Source organism: Balaenoptera ricei, chromosome 14, assembly GCF_028023285.1.
Source record: "Balaenoptera ricei isolate mBalRic1 chromosome 14, mBalRic1.hap2, whole genome shotgun sequence".
NCBI classification, from domain to species: Eukaryota; Metazoa; Chordata; class Mammalia; order Artiodactyla; family Balaenopteridae; genus Balaenoptera; species Balaenoptera ricei.
This window is the reverse complement of record NC_082652.1, coordinates 6,874,807-6,900,096: the sequence shown is the minus strand read 5'-3', so window position 1 is coordinate 6,900,096 and position 25,290 is coordinate 6,874,807. Positions and strand designations below refer to the sequence as shown.

At 51.9% G+C, this 25,290-nt stretch overlaps 1 protein-coding gene across 4 annotated transcripts; it reads left to right on the top strand.

Annotated features, from left to right (window-relative positions):
- Positions 1-4,980: 4,980 nt before the first annotated feature.
- Positions 4,981-22,429, top strand: KMT5A (lysine methyltransferase 5A). Of its 4 annotated transcripts, none has more exons than XM_059894090.1 (8): positions 5,024-5,048; positions 9,873-9,994; positions 11,103-11,259; positions 14,351-14,570; positions 14,960-15,047; positions 17,954-18,013; positions 19,645-19,835; positions 20,558-22,429. In XM_059894090.1, exons 1-8 carry the CDS (start codon positions 5,039-5,041, stop codon positions 20,766-20,768), a joined length of 1,059 nt encoding a protein of 352 aa, XP_059750073.1. In that variant the 5' UTR covers positions 5,024-5,038; the 3' UTR covers positions 20,769-22,429. The 4 variants fall into 4 exon arrangements, with proteins under 4 accessions (XP_059750074.1, XP_059750073.1, XP_059750072.1 ...); XM_059894093.1 differs by lacking the exon at positions 5,024-5,048 and adding an exon at positions 9,518-9,604; XM_059894091.1 differs by lacking the exon at positions 17,954-18,013 and having other exon boundaries at positions 4,981-5,048.
- Positions 22,430-25,290: the final 2,861 nt, after the last annotated feature.

Sequence of the window (25,290 nt, the reverse complement as noted above, 5' to 3'; positions counted from 1 at the left end):
GTGCTCTGTAACAGCAGTTGTTTTGACTGCTCAGAATCCATCTCTCTCTTTTTTTTATTTTTTTGGCTGCACCACACAACAAGTGGGATCCCTAACCAGGGATCAAACCCGCACCCCCTGCATTGGAAGGCAGATTCTGAACCACTGGACCACCAGGGAAGTCCCATCTTGTGTATTTCTTGCCCCAGTCTTAACCACTGGACTGCCAGGGAAGTCCCTAGAATCCACCTCTCTTTCTTCAGATAACAGCACCTTAAATTTATCATGCCCTCTCAAAGTCCATGTGGTATGGAAAGGGCTAACATTCTCCCACATACATCACTCCAGGGTAGAGTATGTAATATGGGTCTGGCCAATTAGAATACTGGATCCACTGTCAAGGCCACTTTGATTGGTTTAGTGCCAGCCAGTGAGTTTCAATTCTAGAACTTTTTACTGAAAATAATAGGAAAAAGACACTCCCTTGCCAAACTAACATTGGGAAGTGGGGGCAGAGGCCATGATGTGGAGCTGGAGACCAGTCTATGAAGCCAACCTAGAAATCAGTGGGGCAAAGAGCAGGATGGGGAGAGAGAGGGAGAGACTAAACCCTGATGACCTTCTAATGACATCCTTTGAGTCCCTGGATCATCCTGTCATGCCTGAATCTACTCAAACCCTGAGCTTTTCTGTTATGAGAGACAATAAACTCCCTTTTTTTTTTTTTTTTGGCTGTACTGCACAGCATGTGGGATCTCAGTTCCCCGACCAGGGATCGAACCCGTGTCCCCTGCAGTGGAAGTGTGGAGTCTTAACAACTGGACTGCCAGGGAACTCCTCCCTTATTTTCTTAAACTAGGTTGAGCTTTGTTTCTCTCATTTGCAATCCAAAACAATCTTGACCAGGCATCCCTGGTGGCGCAGTGGTTAAGAATCTGCCTGTCATTGCAGGGGACACGGGTTAGAGCCCTGGTCTGGGAAGATCCCACATGCCGTGGAGCAACTAAGCCCATGCGCCGCAACTACTGAGCCTGCGTGCCTGGAGCCCATGAGCTGCAACAAGAGAAGCCACCGCAAGGAGAAGCCCGCACACCGCAACGAAGAGTAGCCCTCGCTCGCTGCAACTAGAGAAAGCCCGCACGCAGCAACAAGGACCCAACAAAGCCAAATAAATAAATAAATAAATAAATTTATTTTTTAAAAAATAAAAAAAATAAATAAATGAAATAAATAATTTTTTTTAAATTAAAAGGAAAAAACAATCTTGACCAATATAGATACTAATTAAAATGGAATTTTGAAAGGTTCATGTATATATTTAAACTAATTTTTAAAGTGTTTTTTTAACTTCTCTATTTTATTTTATTATATTTTATTATATATTCTTGGCCACGCAACGTGCCAAGCAGGATCTTTAGTTCCCTGACCAGGGATTGGATCCATGTTCCCTTGCAGTGCAGGCACGGACTTAACCACTGGGTGGCCAGGGAAGTCCCTAAAGGTTTTGTTTTGTTTTGTTTTTAAGATTTTTTCTTTGATGTAAACCATTTTTAAAGTCTTTATTGAATTTGTTACAATATTGCTTCTGTTTTATGTTTTGTTTTTTTGGCTCCGAGGCATGTGGGATCCTAGCTCCCCAACCAGGAGTCAAATCCGCATCCCCACACACACTGGAAGGCGAAGTCCTAACCACTGGACTGCCAGGGAATTCCCCTCTCTCATTTAATTCTAACAATAAACCTATGAGGTAGAAAGAGTATTGTTTTACCCTCACTTGCTTGCATTCCAAGTATATTACATATATTGTATATATGCATATTGCACATATTAACATATACGTGTATGTATACATATGGGGGAAGTTTATATATTTATGTATCTGTGTATATCTATCCATACATACATACATATTTTTATATATATACACACACATACATATAATAGGAAAAGGTATGTATATTATTTATACTCACAGATGAATGGAAGGAATTAGTAGATCACAGTGGTCACCAGCTGTGGAATACATGTCCCATTCAGTAGAACCTTTTAAGAACTGATGCTGGGACTTCCCTGGTGGTCCAGTGGTAAAGAATCCACCTTACAATGCAGGGGGCACGGGTTCGATCCCTGGTCAGGGAACTAAGATCCCCCATGCCGCAGGGCAACTAAGCCCGCGCGCCGCAACTTCTGATCTTGCATGCCTCAGTGAGAGAGCCCGTGTGCCACAAACTACAGCGCCCACGTGCCACAACTAGAGAGAAGCCCGCGTGCCGCAACGAAGATCCGGAGTGCCACACTAAGACCAGACGCAGCCAAAAATAAAAATAAAATAAATAAGTAAATAATAAATTTTAAAAAAACCTTCCATTAAAAAAAAAGAACTGATGCTAATAAAAAAGTATTAAACAATAGCAAAAGCCTGGAGCAAATATTAATGCAAAGATAACCCTAGAGTAAGGAAAGTCATCTCAGCACTGGTGTGATTTCACCCACGTCATCTTAGGAGGATGGAGATCGGTAAGCAGGCAGTCCTGAAGCATGTCACATTTTTCCAAGATCCTGAGTCTCAATGCAGATTACTAGATTACTGTAACTGTAGCTATTTGCAATCCTTCTGTTTGCATAACTGTTTGCAAAATTGCTGTTCAGATTGACCAATCTATCCATCTACCCTTGGCTTAAAACCATGTAGTGGCTTCTTATCAGATTTGGGATAAAAGTCTCAGTCCTTACTAATGGCTTTTGTGTCCATCAGGGTCCGGTCAGGAAAACAGAATTTAAAATAGGAAATTCATTAAACAGGTGGTGGAGGACCAAACAAGCAGAAAGGGAACACTGAAGTCATTTAATAATAACTGCAGGAAGCAGCTCCCATTTCTAGGGCTGGAGAACAAAGAGACCCGTTGGGGTTAGCAGAGAAGAAGAATCAGAAGAGGATTCCTGGAGGGCTGGTTCTTATGCCTCTCAGAAAGGGGCACCATGACGTTGGCACTGGCCCTTCAAGAGCTTACGGGAGGGGCCCTGCAAAGCTGGGGCTCAGAACTCTGAAGAGGGGCTGCTGCTGGTACTTCTGAGGTAGCACACTGAGGCTATTTCTGGAAAGAGCCTGGAGAATGAACCAAATGGCCTGTCAGAAGCAAAATGTCATTACTTACCCTGACAGGAATAGCAAGCAAACAGGCAGGAGTGAGTCCCTCCCCCTGCCTTCCAGTCTCCCTGTATCCTCACCTATTGACAGAACCTAACACTAGCTGACAAAGGTGCACTACAATTTGCAGCCCAAATATTGCAGAGCAGGGTGGAGAAGAGTGAATTTGGAGCTGAGAGACCAGCACAGGCTTCAAGGGCCTATGTGATCTAGCCCCTGCCTTCCTTCCCAGCCTGATCCCCTCCATTCTCATCATACACTCAGTTCCGATCACATTGGGTTTCTTTTTCTTTCCCCAGACAACAAAGCTTATTCCCACTTCTGGGGCATTTGCACTCACTATTCCCTCTATCTACAAGTACCTTCTCCCTTGGGACTCACTTATTTAGGGTATAACTTAAAGCCACCAACTCAAAGAGGATTTCTCTGACTTCACCAATCCATAGAAGCAATGATCTCCCCACTCACACTCTGTAAAATTCCCTGTTTTCATTTTACCCATAGCATTAATAGCTATTTAATATTTAAAAAGTGATTTCTTGTTAGTTTCTGTCCTAAAAAATGTAGGGATCTGTCTTATTCGCCACTGTATCCTTGGGGGACCAGACAGTGTCAGGTATACAGCTCAATAAATGTTGAATTAATGCATTTTAGAGAAAGTAAAAACCTCTGTGTATTTATGGAAGCTGGAAGGAAACCTGGAGATCACAGCTGACTCCATCATTTGACAGCTGGGTAAACAGAGGGACAGAGAGCTGAAATAATACACCAAAGGGCACACAGTGAGTGAGAAGTGTTGCTTCCTACTTTTCCCAGTGCTTTCACATATATCACTTTATTTTGCTCTCCTACTTTCCTGGTGCAATGGTAGGGTACTTGAGCAATGGTGGGGATTCCAAACTCTTCTTGGGGACCGAAGAGAGAGAATGGATGAGTGACCTCTCCTCATATGTCCAGGAGGGGTCCCCAGGGAAGAGCTGTAACTGGACACCTTACCTGTGTTCAAAGCAAAGAATACCCAGGACATCTGTGTTTCTCTGGGACCTTACGACCGAGCTCCCCTGGGTGGAGAAAGGTGCCCGGTTGTTTCCGTGGGGTTAAGGTAGCCCTCTAGTGGACTAACAGTCAAAAGGCTGATCCAGGACCTGCAATTAAATTGCTGGGTGACACTGGGCAGCAAGTTAGTTACCTGTTCCTGCTGGTCCTCTCTTTCCCCATCTGTAAAACGGTTGGGGTATGTTGGGCTAGGATTGCTGTGGCTCAGCGAGGCTGACTCAGTTGGTAAGAACTGTGCCCGCGGGTTTTGAATACTGTAAGAGTGGACTCGATAAACCTTTCAATTTAGGAATGAATGGATTAAACTGCTGGAAAGGTCAAGGTGGTGCAGATGTTAAACTGCTGGGACCTAGGCTTCCCAGGTCATAAGGGGAGGTCGAGGGGTCAAAGGTCGGGTTCCGGTCAAACGCCCAAAAAACCGGAAGTCCCGAGTGGGTCTAATCCGAGGCCGGGCCTCCAGCCGCGTGACTAATAAATCTCCCCGGGGCGGAGCTGCAGCACCCGAAGAGGGCGGAGTTTGGGGCCTCCCAATGGCAGCGCGGATGTCCTTCCAGCGCAGCCAATCAACGTGGGGAGACGGTAAAATTTAAACCCCCTCCCACGTCCTCCGCTGGGACCTGTCCTGAAAGCGTTTGTATGAAGTGCGGCCGCTCGCCCCGCCCCCGCCGGGGAGGCGGGGAGAAGGGCGGGCTTTCCCTCTCGAGTTCGCCTATCACGGCAGGAAGCCTGGGGAAAGGCGGGCAGCGGCGCCAATCAGGGCAGCAGCCGGGGTCCGGCGGAGCAGTTGGCTACAATTGTAACTTTTTTCGAAAGCTGCGTTTCCCGGGAGATCCTAGGCGGTGACAGAGCGCGGCCATGGCTAGAGGTATTGGCCCGGGTGGCCAGCGCCGGGGCAGCTGGGATAGGGGGTCGCGCTGGAGGCGGGACTGAGGTGGCGGGAGCTGCGGCAGGGAGGCGCTCTCCCGCCAGCTGCTCGCACGGAGCGCGGGGACGAGCGGGGGTGCGGGGCTGCGGAACCTTCCCCACCTCGTCCCCACCCTCGCTTCCGAAGCTCCCAGAAACCCCTCCCACTCCCGTGCTTCGGTTTCTCCTCTTTAAAGTGTGGGCACCCGGTGGCCTGCCTCTCCCGACGCAACGGGGCCATATGTCAAAGCTGTTTGGAAACTAAAGCGCAGGGCACCTCCAGGGAATCGTTGTCATTGATACAAATGGGGGGAGGGCGAGGCTTCGCCTGCTTAAGGGCTCTCTCTTGTTAGGAAAGGAGGTGACCCCGAGGCGAGGGCGCAGATCGGTAACCTACATGGTGGGGAGCGCGTCGGAGTGGACCCCGCAGCAGGCGCCTTCCTTTCCCTCCCCACTCCCTGAGTCAGCTCTGCGCCGCCGGGGCGGGGACGGGCCCCGCTGGCCCACTTTGGGGTGAAACAGGTCCCCTGGCACCTCCCGGGGCGGCCCTTCGCGCCGCAGCTGATCAGGACTCCTGCCCACGGGAGATGGCTTGGGTGGGTTTGTGCAGCCGCGAGGGAGGCGATGTCCCTGCCTGAAGTTCTTCGCAGTTAGTTTGCTGTCAGGACAGTAAGACCCACGTTATGTGGCAAAGTGATCTACAACCGCTGGTCATTTCCAGCCGCTGTGTCTCCTTCATGCAAAAACTTGAGCGTGATGGTTCACTTGAATTATAATTTAAAAGAAATAAGTTGAGGTTTTACATCTTTCTCAAAATTCTCAGGGTATTACATATTAGTAGGAATTTGCCTTAATGCAGTATGCTCCCTATGGCGATCATAATGAATAAAATAAGGATTCATTCAGCAAATATTTATTGGGCTTCTTTGTTTTCAGCCCCGGCACCCAGGTGGATCATTTATTCTCCCAGCATCCCTTTACGGTCTTTTGGGACAAGATTTACCTAGATTATGATTAAGAAATGAGGCATAGTGAACTTCATGTTAAAGAGCTTCGTAACCCAGTCCACACAGAAAAGTAAGATGCCTTAAATATTTTTCTTCAGAAAAGGGTTAAGCATCTAAAAGTATACTTAATAATATCTGACTAATTTATCTGACAAATATTAATAAAGCTATGCTTCCCTGATTCATTTTTCCCATCACAGCAAAATCATTTAAACTACCTGTTTTAACAATAGTGCATTAAAAAAAAAAAAAAAATAGCTTGCTTTAATTAATCTGTGGGGGGAAACAAAGTGAACCACTCTGCCATTGAAATACTTAAATACTTAATATGGGCAAGTAATAATTACCGTTGAGGGCCAGGTGCTTTATTATGTCAGTTAATCTTTACAAACTGCTACTTCCATTTTTCAGAGGTGGAAGCTGAAGTCCAAAGTCACTGTCCAGACTCTGGCCATTTTGTGTCTTTGCTTGTTCCACTCTACCTCCCTTATTTAGCCAAAGTGAAGATGAGTGTTCCCAGCTTCTACTATAACAGGTTGCAAATCACCTTTGTAATGTACTGGTTAGTGATTCTCAGTGACTCACATGACCCCCTCCCCCCACCATGAAGAGTCAGTCTTTTTCTTCTAGAAAAGAGGTCTTCGTTCCTAACTTGTAGTTCACTTTGAGAGCCCTGCGGAGTCACATGAACAAAATGTTCAGATACCGGGTAACTCCTCTCTGGTTTTGAAGTTTTACAATCATGTAAATATTTACAGCCTCAAGGATATTACTTTGGGCAGGATCCATCCATCTACTTTTCCCCGTTTCTACTGCCACTGTCAGATGGCCTCATACTTGGTCTCCCTCTTCCCACTGTGACCATCTCCAATTTATTGTGCCTCAGCAGCTAGAGTGGTCCCCAAGAACACAGATTTTTATCATGTGACTCTCACCACTCCTTCCGCCCCTAAACTCCCCTTTTGTTCTTAGGATCAAATCCACAGTCCTCACCCTGGCCTGTAACGGGCCTACCCACCCCTCTCGCCTCAGTGTGCTCCATCTCTGTCTGTGTTCATTGTTGTGTCTTTAGCCCAGGGCCTGGAACACAGTAGGTAGTCAATAAATGCTTGTTGAATGAATGAATTGTTATTTTAGTGTCTGAGTTTGAGGAAAGCAATATACATTTTTTTTATGCTGAAGTATCCTCATATCCATCAGTATCTCAGTCATGTGACCCTTAGGCAAGTGATTTATTTTCCCCAAGCCTCGATTTCTACATCTGTGAAATAGAATAGTACCTTCTCATAAATGGTTGGGAAGGTTAAATTAAATAATGCATTATTGTACGGCCTGACACAGTAAACATTCAGTAAGTGCGAGCTATTAGTATCATTGCTGTTGGATTCTATTTCTATGAGACCCTGGGCAACATTAAGAGTTTTTATTTCTGTGATTGGGTATATGTATTTGTTATGCACATGTGAACACCTCATGTACAGACAAAACAAAGTGTTTTGAAACTTTACTGAAGGATTTGAACTACATTTTCTAGCTACTAGAGCTGCAGAGTTGAGAGAAATGGGTGCTAGACTTGTATTTTAACGTATCCCCTGCATTTTGTGGGCTATGATGGAGAAAGCTATAGCCCTGAGTATGTGTGTGTAGTGGGGGCGAGGGAGTTAAAACAGTATGAGAAATGGACAAGCTGATCTGAGCAGCTGCTTCCTGCCTCCAGACCATGATTCCAATGATAGTTTGGCAACAAACTACAAACCTTCTCTGCCCTGCAGAGGTAACAGACACTGTTTCAGATGGCTCAACCTGGGTGTCAGAGTGTCACTTTAGAATCCTAACTCTCTGCATAGTCGCTTGGGTATTCAAGTGGGCAGACTACCCTACCCCACTGGAGTCAGTGGTTGGATGGGTATGGCAGTGGTTCCCCAGCCCTGCTCTGAAGGATTCTAAAGCATGAGCTGATTTGGGAGGTGTTGTCCTGAGCAGTGTCTTGCCATTTAATCCACTGTCTTATCCCTTCTAAGGGGAGGCAGCTACTTAAAGTGACAGCCATTTGTTTATCTGGGGATGTCAAAGGTGCCCTGGGTACCTTATGGAATTCATAGTTCTTAGTTTTTATCCACGAGGATGCTGAGGCCTAGTCTGGGGAAGGGACTTGGCCATGGTCACAAAGCACCTCTGGGGCAGATGCAGGGAGAGATACCCAATCTTTGCCTCCCAGGCCATAACCCAAGGCTAGATGCCCCGAGGTGTCTTGTTTGCATTATGACTTTGCACAAATACAGGGACTCTTTTGGCCACGGGCCCTCAAACCCTAATGGCTACAGCACAGTGGTTCAGGGCAGTAAGGTATACTGGAACCCCTGCCTCCCAGGACATTTCCTCGTGCGGGGACAGGAGACCTGGGTGACTTGCTAAACCCTCTGCAACACCATTTGCTCCTCCATGTTTATTTCCTCACCTGTAATCTGGAAGTTAGTGGCCGGGAGTGTAGGCTCTGGTCTGTTGGCCTGGTAATCTATTTCTAGTTCTGAGAACTTGGCCAAGCTCCTCACTTCTCCGAGGTTGTTTTCCCTGTCTGTGGAAGAGAAAATAATGGTGTCTACCTTCAAAGGGCCGTTGTGAGGTCTGAATGGCATAAGGTATGCAAGAGAAGCACCCAGCAAACATACCATTATAATTCCTGGCTCTATTTCCCCAGGGTCCGGACCGGTCAGGTGCAGACCGCCTGGGTTTGACACCTGACCGGATCGCTTTCTAGTTCTGTGGCTTTGGACAAGCCCCTGCACCTCCTTGGAACCTCAGTATCCGCATCATAAACGGGTTAGCCACAGGACCTGGCCCCCAGGGGCTTGCCGGGAAGGTTAAATGCCCAGGAAAACGCTCCGTGAGCACAGGCTCGGGCACACAGGAGGGCTCTCGCCTGTCGCGTTCACCGCTGCCGACTGCGCCTGGCACGAACGGGTCTCCCGAAATAGCCGTTGAGCCAGCGAGAGTAGGAGCCTGGCCGGCCGAGAGCCCGGGCTGTCATTATCATGTTTCCCACCCCTTCCTCCCCGAGTGGCTAAGGACGCGCGAGAGGGGGCGCGCCCGAGTCGGGATTCCTCGCGGCCGCGGGGCCCGCCCTCCTTCGTTCCCTCCCCTTCTCCCTCCCTCGCTCCGGAGGAGCCTCGCAGCGCCGCCCCTGCCAGCCCCCTCCCCGGCCGGGAGCGGACGGTGGGTGGCGGCAGCGGCGAGCGGGCGGGCCGCGGAGGACGCGCCGCCAGCGCCTCCCTCCCTGCGTCCTCGGTCCCGGGCCGGCCGGGGCTGCCGCGGCGCGCGGGTGCCGGGCTCTGCCTCGCAGGCCATGGGGGAAGGGGGCGCCGTGGGGCGCCGCCGGCCCTTCCCCGGGGCGCCGCGGCGGCGCTGGTGGCGGCGGCAGCAGCAGCAGCAGCGGCAGCGGCAGCGCTGGTGGCCGGGCCGCGGCGAGGGCGAGTGCGCGGGGCGCGCCGCCATGGGCCTGGCCGGGCTGCAGGTGGGTGTGTCGGGCCCGGCCGCGCGGGGGGCGGGCGGCGCGCGGGGCCCGGCCGGGCCGGGCGGCGGGAGGGCGACTCGGGCCGCGGCCCGGCCCCGCCGGCCGGCCCCGGCCTCCCGGCGGCGCGGGCGGCCCACCGCCGCCGGGCCCTCGGAACATGGCTGCGGCGGGAGGCGCCGCTGCGGCGCCCGGCCCGGGCGGCCCCGCTCCCCGCCCCGCCGCGCCCTGAGCGCCCCCTCCCCCGCTTCCCCCGGGTCCCCCTCTCCAGGCAGGAAGATGTCCAAGCCCCGCGCGGTGGAGGCGGCGGCGGCGGCGGCGGCGGTGGCAGCGACGGCCCCGGGCCCGGAGATGGTGGAGCGGAGGGGCCCGGGGAGGCCCCGCACCAACGGGGTAAGCAGGCACCCTCCCCGCACTCGCTCGGCGCGCCCCGAGGGGCCGTGCGGCCGGGCGCCCCTGTCGGCCCCGCTCCGAGAGCACGTGGGCGCCCCCGCGGCCCTGGGGCGGGGGTGCGGGCGGGGCGCCCGGCCGGGCAGCTTCCTTTTCTGCTGCCTGCCTGGGAGTGGCGTCCACGCCCGCTCCGCCATGACCCTGGCAGTGTTTGACCTCGGAAAAGTTTGTGTCTTTATGGCATTTCCATGCCCCGAGACCCAGCCACCCCGGTGGTGGCCGCCTTCCCCAGAGTGTGCGGGGCCTGCCCGGGGCCCTCGGGTAGGTCACGGGGTCTCGCTGACTTGGTGTTGAATGGCTCACCAGGCAGAAAGGCTCGGCAGGGTTTCTGGGAAGGCCCTCCTCCCGTCTCTGCTTACTCAGAGGAGAGGCCGCACACCCAGAGACACCAGCAGTGACCTGTCCGCCCCACCGGTCTGCCCACCGCAGTCGAGTAACCGCCCTAAATGCGCCGGCTCTAGGCGTTTCTTCCATTAGCTCCGCACCCCCCAGTTAGCCCGAGAGAACTACCCCAACCGCAGCCCAGTCCCGCAGTCCTGGGAGGCTGCTGGGCTGCATGATTTGAGAGGGGCCAGGCTTGGGCACACAGAAGGCTCAGGCAGTAATGGCAAGTCCTGCCAGCTGACCTCAGGACTGAGAAGTGGTTGATCAGGTTCCCTGAGGCCCGCTTCTGTGCCAGAGTCCCTGCAGCTCCTGCCAGGGCAGTCGGCTCCTGCACTAGGCCAGCCCTTCCAATCCCGGCCTTGTTTACCCTGGTCCTTCTGACCTCCTTGCTACTGGTAGGTTGCCTCCTTCTTATATAGACCTTTGTGGACAGCTGGTTCTGCTGTCCAGATGTCCCCCCTTAGCGAATGGAATTAGAGACGGACTTGGACCTGGGGGATTCTGAACCTTCCACTGCTCTGCTGGGGCTGGCTTCACCTAGTAGCCCAGTTTTTGAGAGATGTTGTCTATTTTTTGTCTTTTGTATTCTGATTGCCCCCTCGTCTGCCTAAATCTTGTGGGATCTTCTTTTTCAAGCCTCTTTCAGAATATGCATTTGTCGTTTTAGGAGAATGTATTTACCGGGCAATCAAAGATCTATACCTACATGAGCCCGAACAAATGCTCTGGAATGCGTTCCCCCCTTCAGGAAGAGAACTCAGTTGCACATCACGAAGTCAAATGCCAGGGGAAGCCGTTAGCCGGAATCTACAGGAAACGCGACGGTAAGCCTCTGAAATGGCCCTGTTCTGACTACAGCTGGCCGGCTCGCATCCTGCAGAATAATGTAAATGTGCTAAATTTTTATCCAGTCTTTTCAAGCCGAAGTTCAAAAGGTTTGAACCATGTTTTGTCTTGCTGCTAGGAAACACAGACACAGGGGAAAGAGCTGCCTGTTCCAGGGCGTGTGCCCTGTTGGTCTAACAGGTTCTCCCTGCTTTCACAAGAGTTTGCGTGTCCTTCAGGCTTGATTATCTTGCCAAGTTGCAAAAATACGGCACCTGGCCTGTTGTTAGAGAGGCTCACAGGTGCTAAAAGTACAGAAATTATGAGTCTAGGTTGTCCAGACCATGCGCTTGCTTGCACTCCCGCTGAGTCGTGTGAACCTAAGGAACTGATTTCTTTCCCTTTTATGAGCTGGCCTTGACCTCAGTTCTAAAGTTTCTTTCTACTCAAGTGTTCAGTGCTGGTCTCTGGAGCATCATACTCTGGAATGAGATTTGGGGTTAAAATATTGAGCAAGAAAATTAATGGTTATTGAAAATTCTGTCTCGCCCTGGAGAACATGCTGAGACCTCTTCCAAATCTTGCTCTAACCCAAATATTCCCTTTTAAAGCTGAGGGCGGGGCGGGGGCGCTGGTGCGTGTGAGCTTCCCCCAGTTCACCGTGCTTCCTTCTGATTAAACCTCGCCTTAGAGAAGCAGAGCTCTGGCTATCACCAGCTCCGTATAAGGAAGCTTTGTATCCGTTAACAGAAAGTGCCACGAGGGATGGGGTGGCCCAGCCTCTGGGCCAGATCTGAGACCCAAGGGCAGGAGCCAGCCCTCTGCCTGATTCCCCCTGGTGCACAGGGTGACGTTACTTCACATGATTTAGGTTCCAGTCCTAGCTCTGCCATTTATGAGAGGAAGGGACGTGGGCAGTTTGCTACTCTTTTCTGAGCCTCAGTTCTCTCTGTACAGTGGGAGAGAGAGGAGTCCTACAGGACCGTTCTGAAGATCAGTTAAAAGAGCAGGTGCAGATGGGCTTTGTGCGGGAATTCCCTGGTGGTCCAGTAGTTAGGACTCGGCGCTTCCACTGCCGTGGGCCCCAGGTTCAATCCCTGTTCGGGGGAATTAAGATCTCAAAAGCCGTGCAGCGCGGCCAAAAAAAAAGGAGTCGGGGCGGCTTTGTGAGCTCTCCGTACGTCAGCCTGTTCTCCACTGGCCTGCGAGCATCACGGCCTGCCCCTCCCCGCATTTCCGCCTAGGCAGCACTCAGGACAGCACTCGCCACACTGGGTTGGGGAAGGGGCTCTTTTGAGATGGCGCTCAGCCAGTCTCACATCCCTTCTGGAACGGGGCGGGATGTAGATTGTCCTAAATGGGGACACGGGACACAAGCTAGCTGATTTGACTCGTAGTGTTACTACATGGCGACAGTCAGAATTGGGGGCTGGAGGAACATTGGAGGAGACCCCAAGGTCCAGATTCTTGTCCATGATTCTAGACCTTTTTCCTGCCTTGATGCAGACTCAGCATGACAGCTGATGTTCACGAGCACCACCCACTTCTAGGGTCATGCCCGACGCCTTAACTCCACCCAAGAGGGCGTACAAGGAGCAAGAATGGTCTGGATGGGTGCTGATGTATTTATTTTTCTCTTTTGTGTATTGAGATATAATTCTGATATCCTGAAGTTCACCATTTTAAAGGGTACAATTCAGTGGTTTTTAGCATATTCACAGATATGTGCAACTATCATCTCTGTTAAACTCCAGTACATTTTCATCACCCCAAAAAGAAAGCCTGTAACCTATTCACAGTCACTCCCCATTCCTCCCTTCCCCCAGCCCCAGGCAGCCATTAATCTATTTCCCGTCTCTATGGATTTGCCTATTCCAGACATTTCACATAAATGGAATCATCTAATATGTGGCCTTTTGTGTCTGGCCTCTTTTACTCGTTATAATGTTTTCAGGGTTCATCCATGTTGTAGCCTGTGTCAGTACTTCGTTCCTTTCTGTGGCTGAATAATATTCCATCCTGTGGATGTACCACATTTTATTTACCCATTCATCATTTGATGGATGTTCAGGTTGTTTCCATTTTTTGATATTTCCATATTATCAGTAAGCTACTGCAGACGTTCATATACAGGTTTTTGTGTGGACATCTGCTTTTAATTCTCTTGATAGATTCCTAGAACTAGAATTGCTGGGTCATATGGTAACTCTATGTTTAACATTTTGGAGAACTGCCAAATTCTTTTCCAAAGTGACTGCACCATCTTACATTCCCACCAGCAATATATTATTTAATTATTTGTTAAAAGTAAAATCTTTTTTGAGGAAAAATAGTCCAACACTGGTGCTCCACAACTATTTTTAGTAACAAGTCATTGGCGACGTCCCTCACAACACACTGACTGGTGCCGGGGCACCGTGCTGGGAACCACTGTGAATACTGGGCTTCGACCCTGTTAGAACAGGGAATTTAAAAAAAAGAAAACGAGTCTGAAATGAATCACACCAGGCAGCTAGGTCTTGGGGAAGAGGTCTTTGCTGGGGAGAGGTTCTGCTTTATTGCCTTACTCCTGTCCACCAACACTGGCCCACCCTTTAGGAATTTAGCTTTTTTCCCTGGGGTCTGCAGCCCATTTCCTGAAAAGCCATTGGTCGAACCCTCACGCCAGTGTGGCCGGCCGTGGTGCTTCTGCTTCAAGGGCTCTTTCCCTCAAGATGCAGAAGCCCCAGTGTGTTGATTAATTAGATGAGAGGGATCCACTCACAATGTATATGTTGACTCATCGTGGTATAACACTTCAAATATCTTCTAATTGTATTTATCAGTTATACCTCAACAAAGCTAGAAAAAGAAAAAAAAGGTGCAGAAGACCAAAAGCTGCACCCAGTGTCTGGGTCAAAAAGTAAAGCCAGATGCTTTGCCCAAGATACTGGTTAGTGGACACCAAGCTTAACAGCCCAAGGGCACGACTGCCCAACACATCCCCTCCCTCTCTTCTCTCCACGCCTGTCTTAGCACGCGGCTGAGGGCTGGAAGGTGGGAGCCGGTGGGTCCAGAGTCAGCCTGTCTCTCCCCACCCTCTGCCCACAGAGAAAAGAAACTCTGGGAATGCAATACGAAGCTCCGTGAAGGCCGAGGAACAGAAGATCAAAGACGCCAGGAGAGGTCCCCTGGCCCCTTTTCCAAACCAAAAATCTGAAGCAACAGAACCTCCCAAAACCCCGACCTCGTCTTGTGATTCTCCCAACGCAGCTGCCGCCAAGCAAGCCCTGAAAAAGCCCGTCAGGGGCAAACAGGCTCCCAGGAAAAAGTAAGTGCCCTCTGGAGGCCACCCCTAACACAGGGCAGCCTGCCCAGTGCCAGCCGGGGTGAGGCCGCCCACCCTCTCAGCCCCTTGAGCCGTCAAGGCTCAGATTCCTGAGTCGCCACCGGGGACACCACTGTTTGTCAGCATCTTGGTCTGTCACGGGTCCAGAGCTCAGGAGCCCACTCCCTGCCGAGAGTAGGCAGCCTGTCTTTGACATTCTCTCTGAGGCCCCCGTGGGCAGGTGAGCCTAAGTGACCCTGGGCCGCAGTGGACAGAGGTGTTGAAGTGACATGGTTTCCAAGGAGGCTGCTGCTAAGGGGTTGTGTGCCTCCTGGATGTGAATGTGGTCTCGGTGCTAATACTTGTTTTCTCCTCTTCCTTTCTCACCCCAGAGCTCAAGGAAAAACGCAGCAGAATCGTAAACTCACAGATTTCTACCCTGTTCGAAGGAGCTCCAGGAAGAGCAAAGCTGAGCTGCAGGTAGAGTCACGTGGTTTCGATTCCAGCTCTCGGAAGGGGCAGGGCATCCCAGTGGGCAGTGCTTGCCGTGCCCAGCCTGAGCTTGCTTTGTATCATCTTGGGACAAGTCTCTTGGCCTCCATGGCCTTGATATTCTCCTTGGTCTAGTGGGGGTCGTCATAACGCTCTGGGTCACCATGAAGCTTAGTTACGATGCCTCTGTGGAGGAGCCTTGTCGCCTGTAGTATGTGGCCTGGAAAGTCAGGACTTACCATGAAAGTGGCTTTGGCAGGGCCATTGGAGCCTAGGACCGTGAAGGCTGCGTGCTCTTGGGAGGCTTGTTTTTCTGCTGTCCAGAGGTTTCATGTCTCGAGGTAGTGAAGAGCAGTGGCTTGGGAACCGCTTCCTGGTTGTGTGATGTCGGGCCAGTTACTTAACTGCTCTGTGCCTCTCTGTCCTGTCTGTAAAATGGGATAATAAAGCAGTACCGTGTGCGGTTGTTGGGAGGGCTACATTCTTAAGTTAATGCATGTAGAACACTTAGAACCGTGCCTGGTATGCACTGAGCACCTGTTAACTATTGTCACTGTTGCTTCCCCCGTGTTGTCCCTTCCCGGGGCCCCTCTCTGCTCTTTCCCACCCCGCCACTGTCCCTCGGAACGTGCGGAAACCAGGCAGGAACGCTGACCAGGCTGTGAGGCCCCCGCCTGCTGTGTTTGCAGAGTGCTGAGCTGTGCAGTCGATCAATATTTGATGCAGTGAGGTGTGCTTATTGCCTTTCTGTTAGGGAAACCCAGGGTGTGGCCGGGCCCTGCAGCCCCCGGCTGCTTCCGTCCACCCTCCCGCCCCGGGGGCGGCAGGGTAACCTGCAGGCTTGGGAGTAGCGCTCAGGATTGCCCCCCACAAGGGAGGTGGGGGGCCCTGGCCTTTCAACCGGCACAGACCCCTTCGGCCTTTTGATGTGAGAGCTGTGGCTGTACAGATGGTGATCTAGCCTCTCTCCGCCCCCCACCTCTGAACTGGCAGGACTTCCTTTAAAAGAGGGGGGGAGGTCCATCTATCCCCCTAGAGAAAAGCTTTGGCTTTATTTCCTTAGAAAGGCAGTGTCTTTCAGCCAAGAACAAGCTGTTACAAGCTGTTTGCCTGCAGCGGGAGGCGGTGTGAGGTCATCGTAGAGACAGCACTGCAGAGGGCGAGGCGGTGCCAGCCCCCAGAACCCGGGACGCCGCCCAGCCCCGCTCAGAGCCGCAGCGCCCACACGGGGAGCCTGGGGCTCCACCAGGCGCCGCTGTGGGCTGCAGGGGGGGGGGGCGGGCAGCTGAGTTGGCCTTTTTAATTAAAAACAACAACGGGGGCTCTCTGTCGGGGCAGTGGAGGCTGCAGCGGGCTGCGCCGCAGGTCTGCCGGCCCCTGCAGCAGGCGGCACAGTAAAGCTCACGCTGTCCCTGGACGCAGAGCCAGTGGCGAGGGAGACACACGCTGTGCCCGCCGCCGTTTGTGTTGGCTCTGCCGAGCGGGCACCGCGGCCAGGTGGTCGCCGGCCAGGACGGCGAGGCGGCTGTTGGCCGGGCTGCTGGGGCTGTGGCTGCCAGGGCGGCGGCGTCTCTTGACCGCAGAGGTGAAGCCCGAGGGGGGGGCAGCTGGGCCTCGTCTCAGGGGTGAGGTCAGGCCTGAGCTGCCTGCCCCCCGGGGCCGGCCGAAACCGAGGCCCAGGGCTGGGTGTGGGCAGCGGGGGTGAGACAGACAAAGAGCTCCGCAGACACCTCGCTGTGGCTGGAGACAGAGCGGGCAGGTCTGGGTTCAGGTCTAGGGTCCAAGGCCAGGGCCGCCGGAGGGTGGAAACTGGGCCTTGGGGAGATGCCCTGAACCCCTCCCTGCTTCGCTGGGGGTGCCCCTTCTCTGGTTGGCCTGACTGTGGGTGGGGTGACGGCCAGCACTGGGGCAGGGACTGCAGTGCTGGCAGAGCCCTGGCTGCGTCAGCCGCCACCCAGCCGCCACCCAGCCCAGCCGCCACCCAGCCCAGCCCAGCCCAGCCCAGCCCAGCCCAGCCCAGCGCCGGGCCTGACGTGCAGAGCAGCCTGCTGACTCCGGCTGGGAACGTCTCGAGTCCGTCCCTCCTTCCTGTTCGCCGCCTTCACCCTCGTTCACACCTTGCTCCCTTCCCGCCCGCTCAGGCCCTGGGTCCCCCGTGGGCTGCTGCCAGAATCCTCTTGAGGACGCTCAGAGCTGGTTGCTCACATGCCCCAAACCCCCGAGCCTCCAGAGTGAAACTCAGGGCTGTGCATTCAGGGCCTCTCCCCGGCCCCAGCTCTCCTCAGCTTGTCTCCTCTGCCTGGTTCTGTCACGGCAGGAAAGTCCCCCGTCGCCTATCCCAGTTTTCCCATGATTACTCCCATTTATTTCTGCACGCTTGTAACTGATTCATCATTTAACAAGGTAGCTGTGTGTGCGCGTGTGGGGCGGCGGGGGGCCGTTGTTGCTTTGAGGGCTCACTACGTGCCAGGCACTGTTCTAGGCCAGAAGATTCCGCAGTGAACAGGCGGTGGGCACACGCACCCCGTCTGAAGGGCGCAGCCTCTCTGATCAGCCCTGGCTGGTGTCGTATGAAGTCAGAGTCCTGATTTTTAGATGTCAGCAATTTCGATATTTTTTAAAAGTCTGCGTGGGCCAAACAGAACATAGCCACAAGCCCGATTCTGCCCTTGGGGCCACCACTGTCTCCCTCTTGGCCTCTTTAAACCCCAGGTGGCGAATGGTCCGCCTCAGATGGGCAGTGAGGAAAGGACGGGGGCTTGGGGGCCTGGGCATCCTTCGGGACCGATGCCCTGGAGGCCAACTGCACGTGACCTGCGGGCGGCCGGGGCTCCTGGAATGGCCTCGGAGAGAATGCTGACGCACGTCTCATTCCTTCTTTCCTCCCCACCCAGTCTGAAGAAAGGAAAAGAATAGACGAATTGATTGAAAGTGGGAAAGAAGAAGGAATGAAGGTAAGGGGCCGCAGGGCCCACTGCGTGGAGGTTAAGGCTGTGAAGTCGCCCCTTCCCTGGTGCAGAGGCTCACATAGGAGCTGCGCGGCTTTAACCCTCTGCTGGTCACTGTGACCAGGCGGGCCGTTACAGGTTGTCGAGGGACCAAATGCTGAAAGTATCGTTAAAGGGAATGCCTCACGAAGGAAACATGAGATGTTATCCTGAGGAAACTTTTTAAAAATTATGATGAAATACATGCAACATAAAATTTACCATTGTAACCATTTTTAAGTGTGCAGTTAAGTACATCCTACAGTCACAGTTGTGCGATCATCATCTCTGTCTAGTTCCAGAACTTTTTTGTCCTCCCAAACGGAAACCCCGTACCCATCTGCACTCACTCGCGTTCCCTGCCCTCAGCCCCTGACAGCCACCAGTCTGCTTGCTGTCTCTATGGGTTTGCCTATTCTGGACACTTCATACAAATGGAATCATAGAATGTGTAGCCTGTTTTATCTGGCTTCTTTCATTTAGCCATGATGCTTAGGGAAACTTTTAAAAGGACAAACTGATCAAATTTTTCTAGACTGTTTTCCTGGGAAATGGCAATGCCCAGGAGATTTGCTTTTCTCTTCGTATATTTCAGACACTGGGTGGATGAGAGGGGAGCAAGTCTCCATAGTGGTGGCCGGATGGCCCTGGGCTAGGACCCAGGGGTTGGAAAGCTTCAGTTTCCACCCACCACGGAGGGGGATCTGAAATTTTTTTTTTTTTTTTTTTTTTTTGCCCACACCGCACGGCTTGCGGGATCTTAGTTCCCTGACCAGGGATCGAACCTGTGCCCCCTGCATTGGAAGCTGGGGGTCCTAATCACTGGACTGTCAGGGAATTCCCTGGGGCAGGGGCCCCCAACCCCTGGGCCGCATGGCCAATACCGGTCCACGGCCTGTTAGGAGCCGGGCCGCACAGCGGGAGGTGAGCCGCGGGCGAGCGAACGAAGCTTCATCTGCGGCTCCCCCGTCGCTCGCGTTACCCCCTGAACGTCCCCACCCCTGTCCATGGAAAAATTCTCTTCCACGAAACCGGTCCCCGGTGCCAAAAAGGAGGGGGACCGCTGCCCTAGGGGGATCTGAATTTAAGTCTGGACCCCTCAAGCAATCACCCTCCATCTCCATTTAAAATGGAGTGAGGAGAAACCCAGGAGGGTTAGTTATGGGATAAAGGAGAGACTCAGAACGCTGGGTCCTGCTACTCCCCCGAAGAGGCCAGGACGGGGATTTGAGTCTGTGCTACACGGCTTCCTAGCTTTGTGGCCGTGGACACGACTCTGCCTCTCTAATCCCGTTTTCTCACCTGCAAGATGGGGCAGCACCCACCTAGCAGATCTCTCAGGATCTGGCGCAACAAGGCTCTGCAGATGGGCACAAGGGAACTCTTTGGGGTGATGGATTGTGGCAATAGTTGCAGAACTGTGTATGTTGACTAATACCCACCAAACTGTACGTGTGAAATGAGTGAATTTTATGGCCTGCCGCAGTAAAGCTGTTCAAAGAACGCGGTGCAAGCCTCCCGCCCCCTGGAAGCCGGCCCTGCACGGTGGCGTTTGTTGCTGTTATGAACCAACCCTCCCTCTTGGCACCACCCAACAGATTGACCTCATTGACGGCAAAGGCAGGGGCGTGATCGCCACCAAGCAGTTCTCCCGGGGCGAGTTTGTGGTGGAATACCACGGGGACCTCATCGAGATCACCGACGCCAAGAAGCGGGAGGCTCTGTATGCGCAAGACCCCTCCACGGGCTGCTACATGTACTATTTCCAGTATCTGAGCAAAACCTACTGGTAAGTCCCCTGGTGCTTCGAGTGGCTCTTCCCCGCCCCCCCGGCAGAGGTCCAGCCAGAGGGCCACCGAGGGCACGCTGACTCTCCTGCTCCAGCTTCTTGTTTAGTTCTTGCTACCTTTTTTTCAAAGCTGTGATGCAGCTCCCCGACTTCCCATGTTTAATTTTGGGGATCGGAGTGGTTCTGGATGCCGTCTCGTGGGACAAGACGTAGACCAGTCTCATGAAAGCCTGCGTAGGGGCTCACCTGGCCTCTCCTCTGGGACCCATGGCCAGAACAGCTCTGGGAATCGCTGACTTCTCTGTCCCCAGTGTGGCAGTGTCACTGATTGCTTTTTTTTAAATAGACTGTACTTTTTAGAGCAGTTTTAGGTTCCCAGCAAAACTGAGTGGAAAGTACAGAGCGTTCCCACGTACTGCCTGCCTCCACACCTGCACGGCCTCCCCCCACTGTCAACATAGTTGATTTTTATTCACTTATTTATTATGCAGAACTTCCACAAAGAGCCTTTTGCGTTCCCGTCTAGGCCTGCCCCCTGCCTGGGATACCCCACACCGAGTGCCTCTCTGGGCTCTTAAAGATATTTTTTTTGAGTTACTTCGCTTTCCCAAAAACGTGGCCCTAAATAACCGTCCCACCAGAGCTGAGAGCAAGCATGACTCTGACTGGGTTCAAAACCCTTTTTATCAATTTAATCCTCTGTCGCCCTCCCTCCCCGCCAGCGTGGATGCAACCAGAGAGACAAATCGCCTGGGAAGACTGATCAATCACAGTAAATGTGGGAACTGCCAAACCAAACTGCACGACATCGACGGCGTGCCTCACCTCATCCTCATTGCCTCTCGCGACATCGAGGCTGGGGAGGAGCTCTTGTACGACTATGGGGACCGCAGCCGGGCTTCCATCGAAGCCTACCCCTGGCTGAAGCATTAACCCCACGGCCCCGCCCCTCCCCCCTCCCTTCTTCAATGGACAAAGTGCCCTCAAAGGGAATTGACTTTTTTTTTTTTTTTACACATTTAATCTTAGCAGATTACTTCAGATGTTTTTAAAAAAGTATATTAAGATGCCTTTTCACTGTAGTATTTAAATATCTGTTACAGGTTTCCAAGGTGGACTTGAACAGATGGCCTTATATTACCAAAACTTTTATATTCTGGTTGTTTTTGTACCTTTTTTGCATACAAGTCGAACGTTTGTGCTTCCCGTGCATGCAGTCAAAGACTCAGCACAGGTTTTAGAGGAAAGAGTCGAACACGAACTAGGAAGCTGGGCGATGCGCCTGCGTCCACCCGAGGAGCCGGGACTCTCTCCCCTCCTCACCCCCGACGTCCCAGTGCCAGGCGGGCGCGAGGAAGAGCTGCCTCCCCACGGCCTGGACGGGATGTTCCCAAGCTCTTGTTTTCCTGACATCTCGACAGGCGCACATTGAAGTGTATGAATATTTTTTAAAAAGGTTTCACAGTAAGATAGTCTTCCCCTCTGCTTTCTCGAAAGCTTACTGACCCGGTGGCTCACGGGCCGGGCCTAGATTTACTCTTCCACGGGCTGCCGCTTTTCTGGGCACCTCGAAGCATCAGGGCGGGGAATCAAAGCAGATGTGGGCAGGGACAAGCACTGCTTACCTAGCCCTGCCGGCAGGGGTTCCCGAAACTGGGTTAATTTCTTTATAGAAATGTGAACACTGAGCTTATTTTAAAAAAAATAATAAAAATCAAAAAACAAAAAAGAAAAAAAAGAAACCACAGAAGACAACTTACATGTATATAGGTCTTGAAGTGAGTGACGTGGCTGCGTTTTTGTTTGGGGTTTTTTTTTAGTTTGGCTTTTTTTCTCCCCCTTGGTTTTGTTTCTGTAGAAGAGATTTGAGATGGTACACTATTCTAATGAAAAATAAAGTTTTGTAGTGGGACCAGAAATCACTTACCCAATTTCCCACCTCCCCACCCCCCACCCCAACCTGATTCTGCTGGGTTGAAAGTTCCAGACCTGCTGTCAAGGCTTTTGTTTGTCAGACCCCCTGGTGTCCTTCCTGTGAAGATGCAGCCATGAACCAAAGGGTGAGCCTACAAGCCCCGAAATGCAGGGCCCCACCCCAGCTGCTGGAGTGCAGGGGAGCGGGCGGGCCCAGCGGCCCAGGGATCACGGCTAAGGGTAAAGTCTTCACCTCGACTGTGACAGCAGGAGGAGCAGATAGCTTCCTTCCAAAGGGGAACCGAGTCCCACTTTCTGTTAACCTGTAGTTCAGGGGCCTGGGGCTCTGGAGCCTTGACGTGGGGTCTCCTGGCCCCCTGCTCCCAGGTAAATGTGAATGGAGACAGGTATGAGAGCCTGTCCTCAACTTCAGTGCCCCCCGCCCCGGTCTCACGACGGTGCTACCTAAGAAAGTCTTCCCCCCACCCCACACTTGCCTGGTCAGTGGTCAGTGAATTGGAGGAGGATCCGATGGGAGTGTGTAAATGTGAGATAAAATGTCTTGGTTGTACCTGTTTGTGGTTTAGCTTTGTATTTAAAAAAAAAAGAAGGAAATAAACTTGAAAATTATTTGTCATCATAAAAATGAAATGAAAATTAAAATATTTATTGCCAGGCGAGGCTACATGTGTCTTTCTGTTTTTTTGTTTGTTTTTTACAAGGCAGAGGCAGAAAAAAGGTTGCATTTTTTTGGTTTGGTTTTGTTTTTTGTTTCAGCCACACTGCACGGCTTGTGGGATCTTAGTTCCCCAACCAGGGATTGAACCCTGGCCCTCGGCAGTGAGAGCACGGAGTCCTAACCACTGGACTGCCAGGGAATTCCCGTTTTATTTTACAAAGGGCCACACACCAGTGTGAATCAGTTTTGGTGACTGTCCTCCTAGGGGACAGTCTCTTCGTTTTTATCATGGTGGGGGGGGGGTCAGAGGTTGCTTGTGGAGATTAAAAGTTAAACATGTTGCCCCCTCAGAACAATGCCTGGCAAGTAGTGTACATTTTAGCTGTTGTAATTGTCATTATTGTTGTTGTTTCTAACGTGCTAGACTTGATTCTCAGGTAGGCGTCTCAATGGTGCTGGAAGTCGTGTCCCCACCCCGCCCCGCCCCCGCCGCCAGCCCAGATCGCCGTCCCCACCGCACATGCCACCACCTGCCCCTGAGAGGCTTAGTTCCCTCAGCCCCGGGCACTGGAGGCAGGTTGGGACTGTGGGTAGAGTCCTTGGTTTACAGGCGGAAGATCCATTCCCATCGTCGATCGGCTTTAAGCATTTGTCAGCTGTCACCCTGAACAAATCACTTACCCTCTGAAATTTGTCCATCAAGTTTGGAACAGCCTCTGCCCACCTGCCTTGCAGGGGTTTCCGGAGGATTCAGTCATCATGTATTACTACCTCCTCACGTTGGAGGGGAAGTGTGGCCTGGTGGCCAAGTGCTCAGCCCTGGAACAGAACGTCAGGTTCCAGCCACTTAGCATCTGTGTAACCTTGGGCGGGTTACCTAACCGCCCTGCGTGCCACTTTCCTCCTCGGTGACATGAAGATGATACTGGTGCTTGTGTCGGGGTGATGGTGAGGATTGGATGAGTTTAAGACATAAAAAGTACTTGCACAGGGGCTTCCCTGGTGGCGCAGTGGTTGAGAATCCGCCTGCCAATGCAGGGGACACGGGTTCAAGCCCTGGTCTGGGAAGATCCCACATGCCACGGAGCAACTAGGCCCGTGAGCCACACAGCTACTGAGCCTGTGCTCCGCAACAAGAGAGGGCATGACAGTGAGAGGCCCGCGCACGGCGATGAAGAGTGGCCCCCACTTGCCGCAGCTAGAGAAAGCCCTCGCACAGAGACGAAGACCCGACACGGCCATAAATAAATAAATAAATAAATAAATAAATAAATAAATAAAAAGTGCTTGCACATAGATGATCCTCAGTAATCAATGTTAGCTATTATTAGGATGAAAATTTTGGGTGGTTTTCTATTATTCACTGTTTACAAGTGCCCAGGACTGATAGATACTGCCTCTAAGCCTGCTCCTTCTGGGGCTGGGTTTGGAGTTGGAAGCCTGCAGTGTGGGAGTGGCCGTGTCTCTGCTGTCTGTGGTCACACTGGGCCCGGCTCCAAGGACTTAGCTTCTGGCACTCCAACGGCCACACCCCAGCGTCTGCGGTTCTGAAGTCAGGATGCTCGGGTTCGTTTCCCAAGTCAGCTCTCACCTCCAAGGTGCAGAAATCCTCCTCCCTCCCCGCTGTTAAGAGGGCAGCGGCCAGTCAGGGTTGCAGCGTTACACGGGGTTACAGGAATCAGGAGCCCCCGATCTAAAGACGCTGTTGAGATGGCATTCTGGACCAGACACTTGAACGTTGCCGACTTCTCTTGGGAGGCAGAGTGGTTTTGGCCTTGGCACCTGGGTTCAAGTCCCACTTTTATCACTTTCCAGCTGGGGCCTTAGACAAGCCCCTTAGCCCCACTGTGCCAGCACTTGCTTGGGTGAACCACGGGAATAATAATAACGCCCATCCCATGGGGATAAGGTGAGGCAACATATATAGGTGTGTGCAAGGCATACAGTAAATTGCACTCATTAATATTTGCACTTTTTGGAGAATCAGGGTACGTAGAGCATCACAGATAAGAACTGAGGCCTTAGAATCAAGCCTGTGTTTGCATCCTGGGCAGTAACTTCCCAGCTACATGACCTCGTGTAAAGTACTTTAACCTCTTTGAGTCTTGGTTTCCAAATCTGTAAACTGGACGATTAGTATTAGTCCCCATCTCCTCAGATGTTATAGGAATAAATGAGATAATCCAGGCAGCAGGGAAACACGTTCAGTAAGCCAGTGTTATTCACTAAGAAGACAGGCTCATAGGGTGAGTTCAGCAGGCTCATTAGTTTCTTTGCAAAGTATAGTCTCCTGCTATCTACAGACTGTATTTCATTGATTCCTAAATGCACTTTTTTTTTTTCACATTTTAACATCGCTGAAATCAGGATGAGTCTTAAAATCAATAGCATCTTAATGTTATAATTTGTAGCATTTTTCCTGTCATAGCAACACACAAAATAATGGTGCCTCACTTAGATTCAATGAGATGTATGTGCACCATATATATGTATGTAGGTATACATACGTTATATATGTATATATACGTGTGTGTGTGTGTGTATTTGGCTCTTGAACAATGCAGGGAGTTATGGACACCCACCCTCTCCACAGTCGAAAAATCCGCATACGGCTTATAGTCAGCCCTCCATATTCGAGTTTCCTCCGTATACGCAGATTCAACCAACTGCAGGTCGTGCAGTACTACAGTGTTTAGTACTGAAAAAAGATCGGTGCGTGAGTGGACCTTCACAGTTCAAACTGCGTTATTCAAGGGTCAACTGTATACAGTTCACAGATTTGGAAACCAAGACTCCAAAAAGCTGAAGTAACTTACACAAGGTCACGTAACTCTAAGAGGCCACTCTAAAACACAGAAAGTG

What these genes read in the sequence shown, in the direction of transcription:
- KMT5A (XM_059894090.1), top strand. An exon ending in AGAGCAAAGCTGAGCTGCAG is followed by an intron (nt 15,048 to 17,953) that starts GTAGAGTCACGT and finishes CTCCCCACCCAG; the next exon opens with TCTGAAGAAAGGAAAAGAAT. An exon ending in GGAAAGAAGAAGGAATGAAG is followed by an intron (nt 18,014 to 19,644) that starts GTAAGGGGCCGC and finishes ACCACCCAACAG; the next exon opens with ATTGACCTCATTGACGGCAA.